Source organism: Oncorhynchus clarkii, chromosome 17 (genome assembly GCF_045791955.1).
Source record: "Oncorhynchus clarkii lewisi isolate Uvic-CL-2024 chromosome 17, UVic_Ocla_1.0, whole genome shotgun sequence".
NCBI classification, from domain to species: domain Eukaryota; kingdom Metazoa; phylum Chordata; class Actinopteri; order Salmoniformes; family Salmonidae; genus Oncorhynchus; species Oncorhynchus clarkii.
In genome coordinates this window covers 2843180-2868596 of record NC_092163.1, presented here as the reverse complement: position 1 = coordinate 2868596, position 25417 = coordinate 2843180, and the positions used below count along the sequence as shown (strand labels likewise).

The following is a 25417-nucleotide window of genomic DNA, read 5'->3' as shown; positions in this document are numbered from 1 at the left end:
CCCTTCCTCCTCTCTGGAGCCTCCCCTTCCTCCTCTGAGGAGCCTCCACTTCATCCAAAGGACATCCAGCCAACTTGACACAATTGTGGGAAGCATTGGAGAACATGGGCCAGCATCCCTGTGGAACGAATTGAGTTTGTTCTGCGGGAGAAAGGGGAGGGTCCAACTCCATATTAAGAAGGTGTTCCAAATGTTTGGTTTAATCAGTGTATATACAGTTGAAGTCGGGAGTTTACATACACCTTAGCCAAATACATTTAAACTCACTTTTCCACAATTCCTGACATTTAATCCTAGTAAAAATTCCCTGTCTTAGGTCAGTTAGGATCACCATCTTATTTTAAGAATGTGAAATGTCAGAATAATACCAGAGATAATTATTTCTTTCAGCTTTTATTCCTTTCATAACCTTCCTAGTGGGTCAGAAGTTTACATACACTCAATTAGTATTTGGTAGCATTGCCTTTTGGGTAGCCTTCCACAAGCTTTCCACAATAAGTTGGGTGAATTTTGGCCCATTCCTCCTGCCAGAGCTGGTGTAACTGAGTCAAGTTTGTAGGCCTCCTTGCTCGCACACGCTTTTTCAGTTCAGCCCACAAATTTTCTATGGGATTGAGGTCAGGGCTTTGTGAAGGCCACTCCAATATCTTGACTTTGTTGACCTTAAGCCATTTTGCCACAACTTTGGAAGTATGCTTGGGGTCATCGTCCATTTGGAAGACCCATTTGCGACCAAGGTTTAGCTTTAACTTCCTGACTGATGTCTTGAGATGTTGCTTCGATATATCCACATAATTTTCTTTCCTCATGATGCCATCTATTTTGTGAAGTGCACCAGTCCCTCCCGCAGCAAAGCACCCTCACAACATGATGCTGCCACCCTGTGCTTCACGGTTGGAATGGTGTTCTTCGCCTCTTTTTCCTCCAAACATAACGATGGTCATTATGGCCAAACAGTTATATTTTTGTTTCATCAGACCAGATGACATTTCTCCAAAATGTACAATCTTTGTCCTCATGTGCAGTTGCAAACTGTAGTCTGGCTTTTTTACAGTGGTTTTGGAGCAGTGGCTTCTTCCTTGCTGAGCGGCCTTTCAGGTTATGTCGACATAGGACTAGTTTTACTGTTTCCTCCAGCGTCTTCACAAGGTCCTTTGCTGTTGTTCTGGGATTGATTTGCACTTTTTGTACCAAAGTATGTTCATTTCTAGGAGACAGAACGAGTCTCCTACCTGAGCGGTGTGATGGCTGCATGGTCTCATGGTGTTTATACTTGCGTACTATTGTTTGTACAGATGAACGTGGTCCCTTCAGGCGTTTGGAAATTGCTCCCAAGGATGAACCAGACTTGTGGAGGTCTAAATATTTGTTCTGGGGTCTTGCTGATTTCTTTTGATTTTCCCATGATGTCAAGCAAAGAGGCACTGAGTTTGAAGATAGGCCTTGAAATACATCCACACCTCCAATTGACTCAAATGATGTCAATTAGCCTATCAGAAGATTCTAAAGCCACAAAATCATTTTCTGGAATTTTCCAAGCTGTTTAAAGGCACAGTCAATTAAACTTCTGACCCATTAGAATTATGATACAGTGAATGATGTTTATGTTTACGTCTGACTTCAACTGTTGGTAGCCTACTCCCACTGTATCTGTGAGCTGTCGGCAACACGTGCCATGACAACGTTTGCTATATAACGCAACAGGTTTTAAAACCATCTGTAGAATTGAAAATGCGATGGAAACCCATTTAACTTCTGTAGATGGGACTTTAACAGCAAGTTTTTTTATTTTTGCACTACGTCATAACGCAAATACTTTTATCCGCAATAAGTGGAAACATTTCTGGTGGGAAAAAACGTATTTCATTTTATAAAGATTTTAAAATATTCACATGAAAATCTGTGGTAAATTGTACAGAAACTTAGCTACTAAGGTGGATATCGATCCAACACCTGCTGCTTATTCAAACCAGCCCACTGGGCACAGACATCAGTTCAACATCTAGGTTCTATTTACATTTCTTTGAGTCCTCAACTAAAGTGAATTCAACATGAAATCAACACAAAATGTCACCTGTCATTGGATTTAGGTTGCCAGTTGGGTGAAACATAAAATGTCACCTGTCAGTGGATTTAGGTTGCCAGTTGGGTGAAACATAAAATGTCACCTGTCATTGGATTTAGGTTGCCAGTTGGGTGAAAAATAAATATAAATACCTGATGTTCATGGCTTTTTACAAATCCAATCAGTTTTCCACATTAATCAAACATCACATGGAATTATTTTGTTGAAATGTGGAAACAAAGTTTATTCAACCAGTGGGAGGTTTGTAAATGCCCTTCATTGAGACAATGATGAAACAGCAATCTGTAGGAGAGTTGTGGTGGATATTATAAAATAAGGATCTGCTGGAGTCCAAGTCAAACCAAGATTCTTTATTTAATCCGTGGGCGAGTCAGTGTACATTTTCATGTCATTAAATCATCAGACGATGCAAACGTGAAAAAATGGAGCAAATGCATCACATCCAAATATCACTTGATTATCTGTAGTGCTGGAGGAATGACACCCAGATAAACACACATGGAGTTTAAAAAAGGACCATTGGACACATGGAATCTGATTTACTCTGTATTCAAACTGACATAGTCCATATTCAATTAATATTTTCTAACAAAGACATACAAATATATTTTAGAGTATATTTTTTACAATTGAATTTCATTTTATATGGTATAAACAAGTAAACACATTCTCAGTCAACAATAGAAGACAATGGGAGCACTGTGTATGTTCTCTGATGAACTTAAAGGTGATGTGAAATATCAGTTTACACACTAGGAGAAGTTATTTTTCTGTGGATTCTCACATGCCTTTTAAGTGACATTTGTAAGGTGTGTATTCGCTCATGAGCTTTCAGCTTTCCTAACTCCGTAAAACTCTTTCCACACTGAGCGCGATGGTATGGCTTCTCCCCTGTGTGTATTTCGCTCATGATATTTCACGTTTCCTAACTGGTTAAAACTCTTTCCACAATGGGTGCAATGGTATGGCTTCTCCCCTGTGTGAATTCGCTCATGAGATTGTAGGTTTCCTAACAAGCTAAAACTCTTTCCACACTTTGCGCAATGGAAAGGCTTCTCCCCTGTGTGTATTCTCTCATGTCTTTTCAGGTTTCCTAAATGGTTAAAACTCGTTCCACACAAGGCGCAATGGAAAGGCTTTGCTTCGGTGTGTGTCCTCTCATGTCTTTTCAGGCTTCCTAACTTGGTAAACTTAGTTCCACACTGGGAGCAGTGGTAAGGCTTATCCCCTGTGTGTATTTGTTCATGAGATTTCATGTTATCTAACTTGTTAAAACTCTTTCCACACTGTTCGCAATGGTATGGCTTCTCCCCTGTGTGTATTCGCCCATGAGCAATTAGGCTTCCTAAGCGGTTAAAACTCTTTCCACAATGTGAGCAGTGGTAAGGCTTCTCCCCTGTGTGTATTCGGCCATGAGCTTTCAGGCTTCCTAACTGGCTAAAACTCTTTCCACAATGGGAGCAATGGTAAGGCTTCTCCCCTGTGTGTATTCGCTCATGAGCTTTCAGGCTTCCTAACTTGATAAAACTCTTTCCACACTGAGAGCAGAGGTGTCGTCTTGCTGGATTGGACATCTCTGGTTCCTCCAAGTTTGGTTTTCCTCCTGCCAAATACATTGTTTATTTAAAGAGAGACCAGAATGAAATCTCCACATGATAAAACTGCCTTGCTATGAGGTTTAATCCAAATCAGATCCCTCAATAACCTGAGGCCAGTTTTCAAACATTTCATAATTTAAAACAATCTTTGTGTGATTTTAAAACAAATCATGTTGAAGAGCTTCCTGGTAATATTACTCATTCTGTTTTAGTCATAACACAAAACACAGTTCTATCACACTTAAGACACAGACATAGCCGGATTCCTATCAAGCAGGTGGTTCTAAATATATAACTTTCATAGCTGTACGATACAGAATGTGACCTACACACTTCCTTAAACATTAAATAAGTAAAGAAGTCATTTTGTGTGGAAGTCAAACACTTGTTTTTTACATTGGAGACAGACACAAAGCACCTCAGTAACATCTCCCTGTTGTCTCAAGGGTTTCACACGCTGTTCACAAATGTTTAACATTTTGAATAATCACTAATGTCATGATATTTTGGGTAAAAATAATGAAATATTTGATGTATATAAAATAAAAATATTATTTTTTTTTTACCCCCCTTTTCTCCCCAATTTTTGTCACATATGTATATGTATATACTGTACTCTATATCATCTACTGCATCTTTATGTAATACATGTATCACTAGCCACTTTAACTATGCCACTTTGTTTACATACTCATCTCATATGTATATACTGCACTCAATACCATCTACTGCATCTTGCCTATGCTGCTCTGTACCATCACTCATTCATATATCTTTATGTACATATTCTTTATCCCCTTACACTTGTGTGTATAAGGTAGTAGTTTTGGAATTGTTAGCTAGATTACTTGTTGGTTATTACTGCATTGTCGGAACTAGAAGCACAAGCATTTCGCTACACTCGCATTAACATCTGCTAACCATGTGTAAGTGACAAATAAATTTTTTATTTGATTTGACCGGCCAAAACCTCCCCCCAGCCCGGATGACGCTGGGACAATAGTGCGTCGCCTCATGGCTCTCCCGGTCGTGGCGGGCTGCGAGGGTATTGAACCGGAATCGGTAGTAACGCAGTGCGATGCAGTGCCTTGGAACGCTGCGCCACTCGGGAGGCTGCATTTATATTTCTGTTCAGTCAAAAGCTTGGACACACCTACTCATTCAAGGGTTTTTCTTTATTTTTGCTATTTTCCACATTGTAGAATTATAGTGAAGACATCAAAACTATGAAATAACGTATAGAACGCATAGAACACGTATAGAATCATGTAGAAACATTTTAAAAAAATAAATAAATCCAAATATATTATATATTTGAGCTTCTTCAGATTCTTCCCCCTTTGCCTTGATGACAGCTTTGCACATTCTCTCAACCAGCTTCACCTGAAATGCTTGTTTCAACAGTCTCGAAGGAGTTCCAACATATGCTGAGCCCTTATTGGTTGCTTTCTTTCACTCTGTGGTCCAACTCATCCCAAACCATCTCAATTGGGTTGAGGTCGAGTGATTGTGGAGGCCAGGTCATCTCTGATGCAGCATTCAATCACTCTCCTTGGTCAAATAGCCCGTACACAGCCTGGTGTGTTTTGGGTCATTGTCCTGTTGAAAAACAAATGATAGTCCCACTAAGCCCAAACCAGATGTGATGGCGTCTCGCTGCAGAATGCTGTGGTAGCCAACCTGGTAAAGTGTGCCTTGAATTCTAAATAAATCACTGACAGTGTCACCAGCAAAGCACCCTCACACTTCCTCCTCCATGATTCACGGTGGGAACCACACATGCGGAGATCCTCTAATTCACCTATTCCGCGTCTCACAAAGACACGGGGATTGGAACCAAAAATGTCAAATTTGGATTCATCAGACCAAAAGGACAGATTTCTACCAGTCTAATGTCCATTGCTGGTGTTTCTTGGCCCAAGCAAGTCTGTTCTTTATTATTATTGGTGTCCTTTAGTTTGTTTCTTTGCAGCAATTCACAAAGTCTCCTCTGAACAGTTGATGTTGAGATGTGTCTGTGAAGCATTTATTTGGGCTGCAATTTCTGAGGCTGGTAACTCTAATGAACTTATCCTCTGCAGCAGAGGTAACTCTGGGTCTTCCTTTCCTGTGGCGGTTCTCATGAGAGCCAGTTTCATCATAGCGCTTGATGGTTTTTGCGACTGCACTTGAAGAAACTAAAAGTTCTTAACATTTTCCGGATTGACTGACCTTCGTGTCTTAAAGTAATGATGGACTGTCATTTCTCTTTGCTTATTTGAGCTGTTCTTGCCATAATATGTGCTTGGTCTTTTACCACATAGGGCTATCTTCAGTATACCAACTTATATCAACTTTTAACAGGGCATATCAACTATATCAACTTTTAACAGGGCACATATGTTAATTGAAATGCATTCCAGGTGACTTCCCCATGAAGCTGGTTGAGAGAATGCCAAGAGTGCCAAGAGTGTGCAAGGCAAAGGGTGGCTACTTTGAATAATTTGTTTAACAATTTTTTGGCTACTATATGATTCCATATGTGATATTTCATAGTTTTGATGTCTTCACCATTATTCTTCAATGTAGAAAATTGTAAAAATAAAGAAAAACCCTTGAATGAGTAGTTGACTGGTACTGTATATATGGTCGATTCCATGGGAAAGTCAACCTGAACAAGTGTAACGGAGGTGAGAACGTGCCGTAAACTCACTCCACAGCTTGAAACGTCACAGATGGAGCTGTCCAACTGGTACCTTTTAAACTCACTCCACAGCTTGAAATGTCACAGATGGAGCTGTCCAACTGGTACCTTTTAAACTCACTCCACAGCTTGAAACGTCACAGATGGAGCTGTCCAACTGGTACCTTTTAAACTCACTCCACAGCTTGAAACGTCACAGATGGAGCTGTCCAACTGGTACCTTTTAAACTCACTCCACAGCTTGAAACGTCACAGATGGAGCTGTCCAACTGGTACCTTTTCTATAGCTCCATCGGTTCATTGTCAAGGAGAGCGGTCACATGTGTTGAGAAGCAGAGGATCACTAGTTTGAGTCCAGTATGGGGACAGTGGAGGAAACTAAACTGGTAGCAGCACACTGGCGTCGGTTACATATTAAATCAATAAAGTGAGTCATTTCCAAATGAAACTATGTTCTTTAAGGTCTATATAGTATATATATTAAACCATGTTCTTTAAAGTCTATATGTTGGAGTTCAGGCTTTATTTGACCTGATAAAGTAGGAAATTAAATTAATTTTGTCCATTACAGAGACGGGGGCCAAGTCTCACAAGAAAAGCTTTTCATTCAGTCATATTTCATGGCTTTTAGAAAAGGCTTACGGAGCTTGTTTTAAAAATATATATATTTGACATTGTTAACAAGTTCTGTATATCAGATGTTAATGAAGCAATACAGACCACATTGAAGTGTATGGAGTTTTGTTTGCCTGTTCTAGAGTCTTGTAAAGATGGGGGGGGGGGGGGGGGGGGGTTGACTGGGACAGGCAATGTAACATCTGTAATGTTTTAAGGGAAGGTTTTGTAAAACAAGCACCTTACATTGGATCATCTTGAAACTCTCTCTCTAAAGCTACCTTTCATCAAGGTTTTATATGGTCTATTGGTTTCTCTCTAAAGCTACCTTTCATCAAGGTTTTATATGGTCTATTGGTTTCTCTCTAAAGCTACCTTTCATCAAGGTTTTATATGGCCTATTGGTTTCTCTCTTCATTGGCAGAATCCTTTTTCAGTGTTATGATATTCATAACATCCATATCCACGAGTCAATCTTCCTGTCAACTAACATAACTCTGCTGGTTGTCCTGGTAACAGATACCAGTGGGCAGATCTGTTGTATTTGTTCAAACTGAACTACAGCACTTACTTTGATGTGTAAAATCTGATCCTTTCTTCTCTTCTCCTCCTCTAACAGTTACACTCAGCCCCATTGTTTTCCTGCAGTCCACCAGCAGCACAGACAACCTCTTCATACCCAGCAGTAAGGTGCTACCGGGAGAGGCACGACACGGGGACTCCGGGAGGGCGGAAGGGCTTGCGTTGTCCTGGTAACCATAAAGAGGGGACATAGAGATATATGATTATGGATGCTGACGTCACTGTTGTCATGAAGTGCTTTACAGAAACCCAGCCCAGCCCCCGATAGAGCAAGCTGTATGCTAGACCAGACCAAGCTGTATGCTAGACCAGACTAAGCTGTACCATCTGGTGATCTGATCTGGAGAGACTCTTCTCTGCCTCGTCAGCATCAGGATATAGTTGAGGCTCCCCAGAGGATCCACCATAGCCATGTCTCTCTCCTGTGTTAATGAGAACATCAAACAGATGGTAAACCTACGACCATCTATTACAATCATAGACATTCATATCTAAAATAGCCTCTAAAATGTAAAAGGGTGACGTTTAAAAACAATATTTTAAGTAGAAATTACGCACCAATATTGAATTTTAAAAGCCTGTTGGCAGCCTAGTGGTTAGGTTGCAAGATCAACGGGTTGCAAGATCCAATCCCCGAGCTGACAAGGTAAAAAAATCTGTTGTTTTGCCCCTGAACAAGGCAGCTAACCCACTGTTTCTAGGACGTCATTGAAAATAAGAGTTAGTTCTTTTAACTGACTTACCTAGTTAAATAAAGGTAAAATAAAATAAAAGATGAGGAGAACTTTAATGTCGACCACATGGAGAATTCAATACATCTCATTTAAAAGACCCAAAAATATATGAACCAATGGCAGATCGACCCTTTAACAATTTATACAGTACTGAACAACATATTCAAGTGTAGAACTTCAGTAGAATGCCCCTTAAAAAACCCACATTAGTTCAACAACGGCATAGTCCCTGTTTCTAAGATGGTACTCACTGGTGTTAATCTGATATTCTGTCTCCTCCTCTTTCACTCCCCAAACGTCTTCCTTCTTCACCTTTATTGAGATAGCATCCTCTTCCTCTCTAAAAGGTGCTTTCTCTTTTTTCACTATAACATCTTCTTCTTTCCCAATAACATCCTCTTCTTCTTTCACTATAACAACCTCCTCTTCCTCCTTTTTCATTCTGAAAGATTCTTTCTCCTCTTCTTTACCAGGGGAGGAGTAGTTTAGTGAGCTCATGGTCTGGGATGTTATCTAGCTAGGTAGCATTAGCGACTAGCCTAGTGCTAACCTCAGTCACGTTATATTTAACACCTTTGCAAAATGAATAAGCAAATTAGGTTAAAGTTAACCAGTTGAAACGTCACCTGAAAAGTGTTTAAAACACTGAGATTAGCTAATGTACACAAACATGGTCTAAAGCCTCAATCGTTCAGTTTAACGTTGGCTAGCAAGCTACCGAGGTGATTGAAAGAGTAGTCGTGTTGTTGTTCCTGAAGAAGTGTCCCGTCCAGTCCATTATACGTCACGCATGAAGCATCACCTGAAAGACGCACATCACCCTCTGCTGGCTGGAGTGGGTAACGCAGTTTGGAAACAGTTACTACACTTTTGTATTGGAAAGAACGTTATAATAAATTTAACAATAAACTGATATATTTTATTTTACGTCTTACAAATAATACGTTCCTGTACACAGACGTAGATCTTAACATGAATATGTGGATGATGAATAAATACATCTATGAATAGGTAGTGAGTGTGTTGATATACATTTTCTCTGTTCATTTTCACATTCGTTTTTATTAGATGTGACCATACTATTCCCTTAAAGCCACGCTCTATACGATACAAATCGTCCTGTAAACAACAGAGCAAATGTATCACATGCAAATAGCACTAGATTATCTGTAGTGCTTTACACTGGGTAGACAAAACATTAAGAACACCTGCTCCTTCCATGACTTCCAAGACTGACCAGGTGAATCCAGGCTAAAGCTACGATCCCTTATTGATGTCACTAGTTAAATCCACTTCAATCAGTGTAGATGAAGGGGGGGAGACAGGTTAAATAAGGATTTTTACACCCCGAGACAATTGAGGCATGGATTGTGTATGTGTGCCATTCAGAGGGTAAACGGGGAAGACAAAATGTGTAAGTGTTTTTGAACGGGGTATGGTAATAGGAGCCAGGTGCTCCAGTTTGTGTCAAGAACTGCAACGCTGCTGGGTTTTTCAGCTCAACAGTTTCCCATGTGTACCAAGAATGGTCCACCACCCAAACAGTGGCGGTCAGTGCCGTTTAAGATGAGGGAGGACCATTTTGTTTATCATGAGCATGGCCTTATTTCTACTACAGCATGTTGGATGACTGTCATTCATATTCCATTCACCCAGTTCAATGTAACAGCGATAGGTTTAGGCTCCTCCATGATTCTCAGATGTTCACTGTACCCATCATGAGGTAGTTACAACCTAACCAATGAATGAAAGTTTAAAACATACAGTATATCACAACGTTTTTTTATTTAATTTTTGTAATAAATTAGGGGTGTACTCACTTTTGTTGCCAGCGGTTTAGACATTAATGGCTTTGTGTTGAGTTATTTTGAGGGGACAGCAAATTTACACTGTTATACAAGCTGTACACTCACTACTTTACATTTTAGCAAAGTGTCATTTCTTCAGTGTTGTCACATGAAAAGATATACTCAAATATTTACAAAAATGTGAGGGGTGTACTCACTTTTGTGATATACTGTATATGCACACAGGTCGAGAGAAAAAATTCCATTCCGCCTTGCACACTCTTTCTTGCATCTAGCTTAAATATAGGGTGTAACCATTAGTCAAACAGTTTCAAACAAGAGATTCTATTGGACAAATTCAGGTATGTTCATTCCGGTTTTGTTTCGTTTAAGTAACATTTGTCAATAGAATCGTCGGAATAAATACACCACTGATCACGTGTAAACACAGTTCACTTTCATTACAGCCACGTTATATTCCTTCTCTCCTCCTCTCACCTTTTCCCTTCGCTTCTGGACTTCAATGCACAACACATCAGCTGTATGTGATCAGGCAAAAAAAACTTTCCAAGCCAAACCATATCATAACTGCTACACACAGCCTACATCGTTGTCACCATATTATCTAAAGTAACATCATAGTCAACAGGGCTAATAGAACTAAAACGTTAGTAAACCTGCTACAATCATGCAGTAACGTTAGTGTACAGTCAGTAAGCAGTTTAGCACTTACATTGGTGGGTCCCGTGGCAATAAATTAGTAAAACCAAAAGCTTACCTTGACTTCTCTGATCCTTTCATTGGTTGGACAACATATCAGTTCATGCTGCAAGAGCTCTGATAGGTTGGAGGACATCCTCCGGAAGTTGTCATTATTACTGTGTAAGTCTATGGAAGCCTTGAGAACCATAAACCACCTAGGTTTTGTATTGAAGTCAATGTACCCAGAGGAGGACGCAAAACAGTCTGTTTGAATCTATTATTTTGTGACGTGATTATATTTAGTATAGTTTTATCTAAAAAGGATAACTTTTGAAATGTATTACAATTTTTATTTTTCTGAAAATCACTGAGGAGGATGGTGCTCCCCTTCCTCCTCTGAGGAGCCTCTCCTTCCTCCTCTGAGGAGCCTCCCCTTCCTCCTCTGAGGAGCCTCCCCTTCCTCCTCTGAGGAGCCTCCACTGCACCCAAAGGACACCCACAATTGTGGGAAGCATTGGAGTCAACATGGGCAAGCATTCCTGTGGAAAGCTATCGACACCTTGTAGAGTCCATGCCCCGACGAATTGAAGCTGTTCTGAGGGAGAAAGGGGAGGGTCCAACTCCATATTAGTAAGGTGTTCCAAATGTTTGGTATAATCAGTGTATATATCTGCCATTTAGCAGACACTTTTATCTAAAGGGATTTGCAGTCATGTGTGCAAACACTTTACATACGGGTAGTACCAGGAATCAAACCCACTACCCTGGTTTTACAAGCACTATACTCCACCAACTGAGCTACAGGACCACAAGCAATGATCAAGGAATGACGCAGATAAACACACACAGCCTGAGTTTCAGAAATATAATTTAATCAAAGACCGTAACATTGAAACTGACATGAAACTGACATACTCCATATTTAGTTACAATCAAATATTATTTGTCACCTGCTGAATACAACAAGTGTAGGTAGACTTTACTGTGAAATGCTGAATACAACAAGTGTAGGTAGACCTTACTGTGAAATGCTGAATACAACAAGTGTAGACCTTACTGTGAAATGCTCACTGACAAGCCCTTAACCAAAATTGATACTATTCTAAACCCTCTGCCTGCAAGTTGTCGTTATTTTCCTTAAAGTTTCTGAAGAGGAAACAGCCCAGAAATGCCCTTGTCTGAGTGCATTTGTCTACCACTATGTGTAGCTGTTAGCGATGATGCTAATGATCCACTATGTGTAGCTGTTAGCGATGATGCTAATGATCCACTATGTGTAGCTGTTAGCGATGATGCTAATGATCCACTATGCGTAGCTGTTAGCGATGATGCTAATGATCCACTATGTGTAGCTGTTAGCGATGATGCTAATGACAACCATCTTCTGGTTGATAGAAAAGCTTCCCCAAAAACCTTGTCAATTAAATGTTAACTACAAAGTCGTCTATGCCTCCATGGCAGAATGATATCATGTATATATATATATATTTATTTATTTTTTATTTCACCTTTATTTAACCAGGTAGGCAAGTTGAGAACAAGTTCTCATTTACAATTGCGACCTGGCCAAGATAAAGCAAAGCAGTTCCACACATACAACGACACAGAGTTACACATGGAGTAAAACAAACATACAGTCAATAATACAGTATAAACAAGTCTATATACGATGTGAGCAAATGAGGTGAGATAAGGGAGGTAAAGGCAAAAAGGCCATGGTGGCAAAGTAGATACAATATAGCAAGTAAAACACTGGAATGGTAGATTTGCAATGGGAAAATGTGCAAAGTAGAAATAAAAATAATGGGGGTGCAAAGGAGCAAAATAAATAAATAAATTAAATACAGTAGGGAAAGAGGTAGTTGTTTGGGCTAAATTCTAGGTGGGCTATGTACAGGTGCAGTAATCTGTGAGCTGCTCTGACAGTTGGTGCTTAAAGCTAGTGAGGGAGATAAGTGTTTCCAGTTTCAGAGATTTTTGTAGTTCGTTCCAGTCATTGGCAGCAGAGAACTGGAAGGAGAGGCGGCCAAAGAAAGAATTGGTTTTGGGGGTGACTAGAGAGATATACCTGCTGGAGCGTGTGCTACAGGTGGGAGATGCAATGGTGACCAGCGAGCTGAGATAAGGGGGGACTTTACCTAGCAGGGTCTTGTAGATGACATGGAGCCAGTGGGTTTGGCGACGAGTATGAAGCGAGGGCCAGCCAACGAGAGCGTACAGGTCGCAATGGTGGGTAGTATATGGGGCTTTGGTGAAAAAACGGATTGCACTGTGATAGACTGCATCCAATTTGTTGAGTAGGGTATTGGAGGCTATTTTGTAAATGACATCGCCAAAGTCGAGGATTGGTAGGATGGTCAGTTTTACAAGGGTATGTTTGGCAGCATGAGTGAAGGATGCTTTGTTGCGAAATAGGAAGCCAATTCTAGATTTAACTTTGGATTGGAGATGTTTGATATGGGTCTGGAAGGAGAGTTTACAGTCTAACCAGACACCTAAGTATTCTAAGTCGGAGCCGTCCATATATATATATATATATATATATATATATATATATAGAAAGAGAGAGAGAGAAGGTAATCAGGGAGGTAATGGAGTCCAGGTGAGTCTGATGACGAGCAGGTGTGCGTAACGATGATGACAGGTGTGCACCATAATGAGCAGCCAGACGACCAAGAGGCCGGAGAGAGAGCACACATGACAACACATGTTTTCTGTCTATGAAGAAATAAATGATTGGCAGGATATAGAACACAAAACAAAAAAAAGGTCATTTTACCCCATTAATAACCTTTTACTGCAGGGGGCTAAATCAGGGGCACGTCGAGAGTTTTCTTGGTAGTCTTAAACAAATCCACTGTGAAACAAATCATCACACACATGGCTATGGGATGTAGAGAAGAAGACAGCAGTACTGGGTCAGATATAGTTTCCATCTATTTATATTTGAGTTTGCATCTCAATATGACACTTTAAATAAACTCAGCTAAATAAAGAAACTTTCCCTTTTTCAGGACCCTTTATCTCTTTCAAAGACCATTCGTAAAAATCTTAGACAAAACAATATTGTTAATGTATATAATAGTTGTTTAATAGACATTCTAACAACAATTTTAACCACCCTTGGGTTATGATGTATATGACAAGGTGCATTGGCTACTTTAGTAATCTTTTTTTATTGACATGTTTATAATCCAAAAGTATGTTTTTAGACAGGAGGGAAATACTGTCTATGTTAAACTGTAGAGAACAAAAACCTTTGGTGAATCAGGGAGAGAGAGAGAGAGAGAGAGAGAGAGAGATGGGGACAGAGAGAGAGGCAGAGAGAGATCAGCGAGTCCCCGATTTCTTAAATACTACACATGTCCAGAAGGTTGGTTCTGACAAACGCATTTCAAAGTTTAAATCACATAAATCAAACACTATCACGTGGATTTGTTTTGTTGAAATGACGTGGAAACAAAGTTTATTCAACCAGTGGGAGGCTTGTAAATGCCTCCTGGCAAGTAAAACAAAGAACTCTTCATTGAGACAAGGATGCAGGTGCAGCTGGTTTGCAACGCAGGATGATACTCCCAGGAACAGGAGATTATGATAGAACAGTTTCACAAGGTTAGCCACATACTCAGATATGTGGACACATACAATTAACATTTTACATTACAGAGTCAGTGATACATTTCATTTCATTAAATCATCAGTGGGACAATGCAAATGTCAACAATGGAGCAAATGCATCACATCCAAATATCACTTGATTATCTGACCATTTAAACACAAGGAATCTGATCTACTCTTTTTTCAAACTGACATACTACATATTCAATTCATGTTTTCTCCCCTGTGTGGACTCTCACATGTCTTTTAAGTGACTGTGATGAGTAATATGTCTTCCCACAGTCTGAGCATTTGTAAGGCTTCTCCCCTGTGTGTATTCGCTCATGAGCCATCAGGCTTCCTAACTCGCTAAATCTCTTTCCACACTGGGAGCAGCGGTAAGGCTTCTCCCCCGTGTGTATTCTCTCATGTTTTTTCTGATTACTTAAGTGGGTAAAACGCTTTCCACACTTGGAGCAGTGGTACGGCTTTTCTCCTGTATGCATTCTCTCGTGTATTTTCAGGCTCCATAATGTTGTAAAACTCTTTCCACACTGGGAGCAGTGGTACGGCTTTTCTCCTGTATGTATTCTCTCGTGAATTTTCAGTGTCCCTATCGTTGTAAAACTCTTTCCACACCGTGAGCAATGGTAAGGCTTCTCACCTTTGTGTAATCTCTCAGGTCGTTTCAGGTCCCTTAACTGGTTACAACCTGTTCCAAACTGGGAACAGTGGTAAGGCTTCTCCCATGTGTGTATTCTCCCATGTTGCTTCAGGTGTCCTTTCTGGTTAAAACTCTTTCCACACTGAGAGCAGTGGTAAGGCTTCTCCCCTGTGTGTATTCTCTCGTGTGTTTTCAGGTTACATAACAGGGTAAAACTCTTTCCACACTGGGAGCAGAGGTAAGGCTTCTCCCCTGTGTGTATTCTCTCGTGTTGTTTCAGGTCCCTTAACCCGTTACAACCCGTTCCACACTGGGAGCAGTGGTAAGGCTTCTCCCCTGTGTGTATTTTCTCATGTTGGTTCAGGTGTCCTTTCTGGTTAAAACTCTTTCCACACTGGGAGCACTGGTGTCGTCTTGCTGGTTTGGACATATCTGGCTCTGGTTCCTCCGAGTCTGGTCTCTCTCCTGCCAAAAACAGATTGTTTATTTAAATAGACCTGAATGAAACCTCCACATGATAAAATAGCCTTGCAACGAGGGAAAATCCTAATCAGATCCCTCAATAACCTATAGCCAGTATTAACAATCTTGTTGTGATTTTAAAACAAATTATGTTGTAGAGCTTCCTGGTAATTACTGAGAATATGTTTACGTTACTTATTTTATTAATTCTGTTTTTACAAGTCAGAACACAAAAAAACGAAACAGTTCTAGGACACTCAAGACACAGACGTCGCTGGATTCCAATCGAGCAGGTGGTTCTGAATAAAAAACCTTCAGAGTTGTATGAATAGTTGTATGTACAGAATGTGACCTACACACTTCCTTGAACCTAAAATAAGTAAAGAAGTAATTTTATGTGAAAATCCAAAACATGTATTTACGTCGAAGGGATTCGACACGCTATTTAAAATGGCCCAATTCATTTAGACGTCAACACATTTTCAACACTTTGACTGTCACTGAAGTCATGACATTTTGGGTAAAGTAAAAAAAATAAGGTGAAATATTTGGGGGAAATGTCCTAAAACTGTTAGTAACTATATACAGTACATCTATATATATAGCCATATTATAAAGTCTGAAAGGGCTTGGTGAGTCACATGTCATGAATTCACTATGACATCATCATATGTTCCTAAGACTGATAGTAACTATATATAGCACATCTGATAGTAACTATATATAGCACATCTGATAGTAACTCTATATAGCACATCTGATAGTAACTCTATATAGCACATCTGATAGTAACTCTATATAGCACATCTGATAGTAACTCTATATAGCACATCTGATAGTAACTATATATAGCACATCTAATAGTAACTATATATAGCACATCTGATAGTAACTATATATAGCACATCTGATAGTAACTATATATAGCACATCTGATAGTAACTCTACTGAACAAAATATTCTGGATGTAAAGTAGAGGTCGAACGATTATGATTGTTCAACGCAGGTACTGATTATTGGAGGACCAAAAAAAAGTCAATACCGATTAATTGGCCGATTTATATATATATATATATTTGTAACAATTACAACAATACTGAATGAACACTTTTATTTTAACTTAATATAATAGATCGATAAAATCAATTTAGCCTCAAGTAAATAATGAAACATGTTCAATTTGGTTTAAATAATGCAAAAACACAGTGTTGGAGAATAAAGTAAAAGTGCAATATGTGCCATGTAAAAAAGCTAACGTTTCAGTTCCTTGCTCAGAACATGAGAACATATGAAAGCTGGTGGTTCCTTTTAACATGAGTCTTCAATATTCCCAGTTAAGAAGTTTTAGGTTGTAGTTATTATAGGAATTATGAGACTATTTCTCTCTATACCATTTGTATTTCATATACCTTTGATTATTGGATGTTCTTATAGGCACTATAATATTGCCAGACAAATCTCGGGAGTTGGTGGGCTTGAAGTCATAAACAGCGCTGTGCTTCAAGCATTGCGAAGAGCTGCTGGCAAACGCAGAAAAGTGCTGTTTGAATGAATGCTTACGAGCCTGCTGCTGCCTACCACCACTCAGTCAGACAAAGAAATGGTCTTTACACAGTTCGCAATGAGCCAGGCGGCCCAAAAGCGAATGCGCTTTTGTTAAATCATCACCCGTTTGGCGAAGTAGGCTGTGATTCGATGATAAATTACTAGGCACCACATTGATTATATGCAACGCAGTACAACTATGTGTAGTTAACTAGTGATTATGTTAATATTGATATTCTAGATTCTGGAAACTTCTCCTTTAAAGCATCATTGAGAAATAATGAATTGAAGTTGGAACATCTGTAACATTTGTAGACTAGCGGTTAAGAATGTTGGGCCAGTAACCGAAAGGTCTCCGGTTGGAATCCCTGCAACGGCAAGTAGTAAAAATCCTCCTTTAAGACTCCATAATGTTTCATCATTAGATGCTACAGTCCTCCTTGAAAACTCCATAATGTTTCAACTGTAGATGCTACAGTCCTCCTTTAAGACTCCATAATGTTTCATATGTAGATGCTACAGTCCTCCTTTAAGACTCCATAATGTTTCATCATTAGATGCTACAGTCCTCCTTTAAGACTCCATAATGTTTCATCATTAGATGCTACAGTCCTCCTTTAAGACTCCATAATGTTTCATCATTAGGTGCTACAGTCCTCCTTTAAGACTCCATAATGTTTCATCATTAGATGTTACAGTCCTCCTTTAAGACTCCATAATGTTTCATCATTAGATGCTACAGTCCTCCTTTAAGACTCCATAATGTTTCATCTGTAGATGCTACAGTCCTCCTTTAAGACTCCATAATATTTGAAGAATCTAGGTATAGTGTACTGTAGTTATTATATATAGATAGAAACGCTTTTCATTTAATCATATTTCATGGCTTTTAGAAAAATCTTACGGAGCTTGTTTTAAATATATATATTTGCAATTTTTAACAAGTTCTGTAGATCAGATGTTAATTTTTATTTTTTTAAATTTTATTTCACCAGGTACGCAAGTTGAGAACAAGTTCTCATTTACAACTGCGACCTGGCCAAGATAAAGCAAAGCAGTTCGACACATACAACAACACAGAGTTACACATGGAATAAACAAACATACAATCAATAATACAGTAGAAAAACAAGTCTTTATACAATGTGTGCAAATGAGGTGAGATAAGGGAGGTAAAGGCAATAAATAGGCAATGCTGGCGAAGGACATACAGTATAGCAATTAAACACTGGAATGGTAGATGTGCTGCAGATGAATGTGCAAAGTAGAAATACTGGGGTGCAAAGGAGCAAGATAAATAAATAAATACAGTAGGGGATGAGGTAGTTGTTTGGGCTATTTACAGATGGGCTATGTACAGGTGATCTGTGAGCTGCTCTGACAGCTGGTGCTTAAAGCTAGTGAGGGAGATAAGTGTCTCCAGTTTCAGTGATTTTTGTAGTTCGTTCCAGTCATTGGCAGCAGAGAACTGGAAGGATAGGCGCCAAAGGAGGAATTGGCTTTGGGGGTGACCAGTGACCAGTGAGATATACCTGCTGGAGCGCCTGCTACGGGTGGGTGCTGCTATGGTGACCAGCGAGCTGAGATAAGGTGGGCTTTACCTAGCAGAGACTTGTAGATGACCTGGAGCCAGTGGGTTTGGCGATGAGTATGAAGCGAGGTCCAACCAACGAGAGCGTACAGGTTGCAGTGGTGGGTAGTATATGGGTCTTTGGTGACAAAACGGCTGGCACTGTGATAGACTTCATCCAATTTGTTGAGTGGAGTGTTGGAGGCTCTTTTGTAAATGACATCGCCGAAGTCGAGGATCGGTAGGATGGTCAGTTTTATGAGGAGGGTATGTTTGGCAGCATGAGTGAAGGAGGCTTTGTTTGCGAAATAGGAAGCAAATTCTAGATTAAAATTTTGGATTGGAGATGTTTGATGTGAGTTTGGAAGGAGAGTTTACAGTCTAACCAGACACCTAGGTATTTATAGTTGTCCACATATTCTAAGTCAGAACCGTCCAGAGTAGTGATGCTGGACGGGGGGGCAGGTGCAGGCAGCGATCGGTTGAAGAGCACGCATTTACTTGTATTTAAGAGCAGTCAGAGGCCACGGAAGGATAGTTGAATGGCATTGAAGCTCGTCTGGAGGGTAGTTAACACAGTGTCCAAAGAAGGGCCAGAAGTATACAGAATGGTGTCGTCTGCGTAGAGGTGGATCAGAGAATCACCAACAGCAAGAAAGAAGCAATACAGACCACATTGAAGTGTCTTGAGTTTAGTTTGCCTGTTCTAGAGTCTTGTAAAGATAGGGGGTTGACTGGGACAGGCAATGTAACATCCATCATATTTAGAGAAAATGTTTTTGTAAAACATGCACCTTACATCAGATCATCTTGAAACTTTCTCTCTGAAGCGAACTTTCATCAAGGTTTTATATGGTCTATTGGTTTCTCTCTAAAGCTAACTTTCATCAAGGTTTTATATGGTCTATTGGTTTCTCTCTTTTAATTGGCAGAATCCTTTTTCAGTGTTATGATATTCATAACATCCATATCCACCAGTCTATCTTCCTGTCAACTAACAGAACTCTGCTGGTTGTCCTGGTAACAGATACCAGTCTACCTTCCTGTCAACTAACAGAACTTTGCGGGTTGTCCTGGTAACAGATACCAGTGGGCAGATCTGTTGTATTTGTTCAAACTAAACTACAGCACTTACTTTGAGTTAAATCTGATCCTTTCTTCTCTTCTCCTCCTCTCACAGTACCACTCAGCCCTGTTGTTTTCCTGCAGTCCACCAGCAGCACAGACAACCTCTTCATACTCAGCAGTAAGGTGCTACTGGGAGAGGCATGACACAGGGACTCTGGGAGGGAGGAAGGGCTAGCGTTGTCCTGGTAACCATAAAGAGGGGACACAGACACATATCATTATGGATGCTGATGTCACTGTTGTCATGAAGTGCTTTACAGAAACCCATCCCAGACCCTGATAGAGCAAGCTGTATGCTAGACCAGACCAAGCTGTACCATCTGGTGTTCTGATCTGGAGAGACTCTTCTCTGCCTTGTCAGCATCAGGATGTTGTTGAGGCTCCCCAGAGGATCCACAATAGTCATGTCTCTCTCCTGTGTGAATGAGAACATCAAACAGATGGTAAACTTATGATCTACTATTACAATCACAGAGTCTTACAAGAGGCATGAATATGTCTAAAAAGGGCCTAAAATGGTCACTTTCATCATGATTTTATAAAATATTGTGTGATGCAATTGGGGAAAAAAATATGTTTTTAAGATAGTACTCACAGGTGTTAATCGGATCTTCTGTCTCCTCCTCTTTCACTCCCAAAAGGTCTTCCTTCTTCACCTTTATTGAGACAGCATCCCCTTCCTCTCTAAAAGCTTCTTTCTCTTCTTTCACTATAACAGCCTCCTCTTCTTTTATCATTCTGGAAGCTTCTTCCCCTCCTTTTACTGTAATGTCCTCTTCTTTTATCATTCTGAAAGATTCTTCCTCTCTTTTCACTGTAATATCCTCCTCTTCTTTTATCATTCTGAGAGCTTCTTCCTCTCCTTTCACTGTAATATCATCCTCTTCTTTTATCATTCTGAAAGCTTCTTCCTCTCTTTTCACTGTAACACCCTCCTCTTCTTCTTCTTCCACGACAATGTTCAGTCCCAGAGCTTCTTTCTCCATAGAGTAGACCTCTTCTTTAGCAGGGGAGGAGTAGTTTAGTGAGCTCATGGTCAGGGATAGTTAGTTAGCACTAGCGACTAGCCTAGTGCTAACCTCAGTATCAATCTTTAACACGTTTGCAAATTAAGTTGACCAGTTGATCCGTCAACAGAAATGTGTTTAAAACACAGATTAGCTAATGTACACAAACATGGTCGAAAGGGAGAAGTTTAGTGAGCTCATGGTCAGGGATGTTAGTTAGCAAGTTAGGTAGCATTAGCGACTAGCCTAGACACTATCAATCTTTAAAAAGTTTGCAAATTGAACAAGCACATTAGGTTAAAGTTAACCATTAGATAAGTCAACCGAAATTTGTTTAAAATACTGAGATTAGCTAATGTACATTAACATGGTCTAAATAATCAATCTTTCAGTTTTATGTTGGCTAGCAAGCTATCGAGGTGGTTGAAAGAGTAGCGGTGTTGTTGTTCCTGAAGAAGCGTCCCGTCCAGTCCATTATACGTCACGCAAGACGCACATCGTCATCGGCTGGCTGGAGTGAGTAACGCATTTTGGAAACAATAGTTACTACGCTTTTTTGTATTGGAAATAAAGTCATAATAATTTAACAATAAACGGATATATTTTCACTCACGTCTTAGAACTAATAAGATTTGATTTAAGAATTTCCTGTACACAGAAGTAGAAGCGTAATATGAATATGTAGATGATGCATAAATACTTCTATGAATAGGAAGTGTGTTAATACACATTTTCTCTGTTCATTTTTCACATTCGTTTTTATCTCGATGTGACCATACTCTTCCCTTAAAGCCAAATAGCACTTGATTATATGTAGTGCTTTACACTGAGTATACAAAACATTAAGCACACCTGCTCCTTCCATGACTTAGACTGACCAGGTGAATCCAGGCTAAAGCTATGATCCCTTATTGATGTCAGTAGTTAAATCCAATTCAATCAGTGTAGATGAAGGGGGTGGGAGACAGGTTAAATAAGGATTTTTAAGCCTTGAGACAAATGAGACATGGATTGTGCATGTGTGCCATTCAGAGGGTGAATGGGGAAGACAAAATATTTAAGTGCCTTTGAACGGGGGATGGTAGTAGGTGAAAGGCGCACCGGTTTGTGTCAAGAACTGCAACACTGCTGGGGTTTTCAGCTCAACAGTTTCCCAAGTGTAGAAAGAATGGTCCACCACCCAAACTGTGGCGGTCAGTGCCGTTTAAGATGAGGGAGGACCATTTTGTTTTTCATGAGCATGGCCTTATTTCTACTACAGCATGTTGGATGACTGTCATTCATATTCGATTCACCCTGTTCAATGTAACAGCGATAGGTTTAGGCTACTACATGATTCTCAGATGTTCCCTTTACCAATCATGAGTTTTCTACAACCTAGCCTATGAATGAAGTTTACAACGTAGGTGCACACAGGTCAGTGACAGTGACACATTCAATACCACTTTGCATACTCTTGCCTGCATCTAGCTGATATAGTGGGTAATCATTAATCCAGCAGTTGCAAACAAGAGTTTCTATTGGACAAATTCAGGTATGTTTATCCCCGTTTTGTTCTGTTTAAGAAACTTTGTTAACAACAATCGACACATGAATACACCGCTGATCACACGTGAACACAGTTCACTTTCATAACAGCCACGTTGTTTTCCTTCTCATGCCAAGCTGCACCATCTGGTGTTCTGATCTGTAGAGACTCTTCTCTGACTCGTCAGCATCAGGATGATGTTGAGGCTCCCCAGAGGATCCACCATAGTCATGTCTCTCTCCTGTGTGAATGAGAACATCATAGATAGTAAACTTATGATCTTCTATTACAATCACAGGGTCTTACATTAGATATTAATATGTCTAAAAAAAGGACCTAAATCGTTAATTATGCTTTTTTTTAAAAATATTGTTTGTAATTCAATGTAAAAGTCTCGTTCCACAAAATGGGTTCCTTTTACGTCCCTGTGATATTTTAAGTAGAAATTACATTTTAAAAGCCTGTTATATTAGATCAAGTGCACTTTAATATAGACCACGTGGGGAATTCAATCAAAATCATTTAAAAGTCCTAAAAATATGTACCAATGGCAGATTGGCCCTTAAACAATTCCGACAGTGTAGAACTTCAGTAGAATGCCCCTTTGAAACACCACATTATTTCAAGGACTGCATAGTGCCCCTGTTTTTAAGACAACACTCACTGGGGTTAATCTGATCTTCAGTCTCCTCCTCTTTCACTCCCAAAACGTCTTCCTCCTCTTTTATTGAGATAGCCTCCTCTTCCTCTTGTACTCCAAAAGGTTCTTCCTCTTCTTTCAATGTTACGGCATCTTCCTCCTTTTTTTATTCAGAAAGCTTCTACCTCATCATGTTCCACGCTGACAACCTCTTTCCCATCTTCCTCTTTCACTGTAATATCATACTCTTCTTCTTTCAATGTGATAGCCTCCTCTTCCTCCGTTCCTCCGTTTTCATTCTGAAAGCTTATTCCTCTCCTTTCACCAGACCGTTCTCCGTCTTGCTTAGTGAGCTCATGTTCCGGGCGATTAAGTATCAATGTAACACATATGCTAATTTAACAAGCAAATCACGTTTAAATTAACTAGATGATAGGTAAACAAAAGTATGTTCAAAACACAAACAGTAATATACACAAGGTTGGTCTTAAACGCTTAAATGTTTCGGTTTATTTTCGATTGCAAGCTACCACGTAGTTGAATCTGTTGTTGCTGTTGAAGAAACTTCTCGTACCGTCCACTAGAAATATACGTCACGCAAGAAGCATCACAGGGGAGGAGCGTTATCTCGCTCGTCCAGGCAACATTGAGGGTTAGGTGGTTAACAGTCTAATATTGGCTATCAATTTTGAAAGAAACTAACTATAACTTGTTTTAGCAACATGGGATAAGTTTAGAGTTCGTTTTTGTCAAGTTGAATGGGAAGAACACGACCGAAAGACAATAGTAAACGGAATATCCAAGTCTCACAGAAGACATGCTAGCTAGCCACAACGAGAACCAGATCAGCATGGAGAACCAGATCAGCATGGAGACACAAGAAGCCGCGAACTCAAGCAAGAGAAAAGAGAAAGAACAGAACAGACCAGGATGAAATCCTCGCAACCTCTTTACCTCAGACCCCAATTAAAAATCCACCGGTGAAAAAAAGAGGCCATTTCCATGTCTGAACTTTTCTCTGCAATCCAGTCCCTGTCAACTAAAATAGACACCACGCTCTCCAAAGTGTCCATCATAGTCCGCTACTCATAATTGTGAGCGAGAACAAGGAAAATATAACGTTCCTAGAGAATGAGTTGGAAGAAACTGCAATCCCAAAATAATGAGCTGTGTAGAGTAGCAGGTAGAATCTGAAAATCCAAGGTGTAAAAGAGAGAGAGGATATTTGGGATGCAGTCATTCATATCCTGGGAAAGGTGGTTTGTGCATCAACGACAGGCTAAGAGATGTGATTGATGTGGTACATCGACATGGGAAACGAAAATCTGATGGACCCCCTCGCAATATCATATTGCGCTTAACTCTGCACCATTACAGGAACATCATCTGGAGAATGGCAAAGGGGAACACGTTTCTGGACGAGAAGAAGAAGCTCTGATACCGCAGGATCAGGCTGCCAGATAGAAACGTTGGCCGCTTATACAGAAGGCGCGACAAGAGGGAAAGAAGGCTGGGTTCAAGGGCCCACACGCGATTATCGAAGGAAGAATGATTACTGGGTAACTCTGTTGACATGAACCAAACTGGAACTGTGAGTACTGCCAATAGTACAGTTATTGTACTGCCACAAGTAAATGTACTGTTCGAACTAGAACTGATTAACATTTGCCAAAAAAAAAGGAAGTAAATATATTTGTTACACGGTTAACCACCGCTACCTCAGCTGAGCGTAGTTTTCCGTCGGAGTAATCCTCTAACGGTTCACTGTTTGTTTTATTGTTCACATTACTACTTCTGTTATTTAGTTTGTGTTATTTATTTTTTTAATGCAGGAGTTCGTTTTCAACTCAATATCGTTAGTCGGAATGCCAGGGGTTTGAGAGATCTTACAAAAAGGAAAGCCTTATTTTTATATTGTTAAACGCAGTAACGCAGATGTTGTCCTTCTTCAGGAAACTCATTCAGGTGAAAGTGATTTGAAATGTTGTAAATCACAACGGGGAGACACATGGCCTATTTCAGTCATGGATCAAATCATTCTGCTGGTGTTTTGACACTTATTCACAAGTTTAAAGGTGACGTTCTAGAATCCACATCTTCACAGTTTAAAGGTGACGTTCTAGAATCCACATCTTCACAGTGTAAAGGTGACGTTCTAGAATCTACATCTTCACAGTTTAAAGGTGACGTTCTAGAATCCACATATTTACAAGTTTAAAGGTGACGTTCTAGAATCCACATCTTCACAGGATGGGAGATGGGTCACAGTAACTGTTAAACTCGACAATGCTATTTTCATCATCTGTAATGTATACGGACATAACTCACATGCTCCTAATAAGACCCCTTTTACCTAATTTACCAGGGAAAGTACAGGATTTAAGCAACAAATACTCTAGAGGCTTTTCTAATTATTTCAGGGGATTTTAATGAAACACCTGATGCATCTGTTGATCGTTTTCCTCCTAGAACGAGTCAAAGCCTTCAAA

At 39.8% G+C, this 25417-nt stretch overlaps 2 protein-coding genes across 3 annotated transcripts in view; one reads left to right on the top strand and one right to left on the bottom strand.

Moving 5' to 3' along the window:
• Positions 1–25417, top strand: part of LOC139370044 (zinc finger protein 345-like) — a 637497-nt gene that overhangs the window by 601346 nt on the left and 10734 nt on the right. The window lies entirely within an intron of this gene.
• LOC139370138 (zinc finger protein 135-like) lies at positions 13861–23500 on the bottom strand. 2 transcript variants are annotated; one of them, XM_071109465.1, is made up of 6 exons: positions 22953–23500; positions 20982–22529; positions 20349–20809; positions 20071–20168; positions 19761–19935; positions 13861–15513 (listed from the first exon to the last, which is right to left on the bottom strand). In XM_071109465.1, the coding sequence occupies exons 4-6, from the start codon at positions 20071–20073 to the stop codon at positions 14615–14617; spliced, it is 1077 nt and encodes a 358-aa protein (XP_070965566.1). In that variant the 5' UTR covers positions 20074–20168; positions 20349–20809; positions 20982–22529; positions 22953–23500; the 3' UTR covers positions 13861–14614. The 2 variants fall into 2 exon arrangements, with proteins under 2 accessions (XP_070965566.1, XP_070965565.1); XM_071109464.1 differs by lacking the exon at positions 22953–23500 and having other exon boundaries at positions 20349–21211.

Coding starts and splice junctions, on each gene's coding strand:
- LOC139370138 (XM_071109465.1), bottom strand. Junction 15,514..19,760: donor AGGATCAGATTTAACTCAAA/GTAAGTGCTGTA, acceptor TGTTTTTGGCAG/GAGAGAGACCAGACTCGGAG.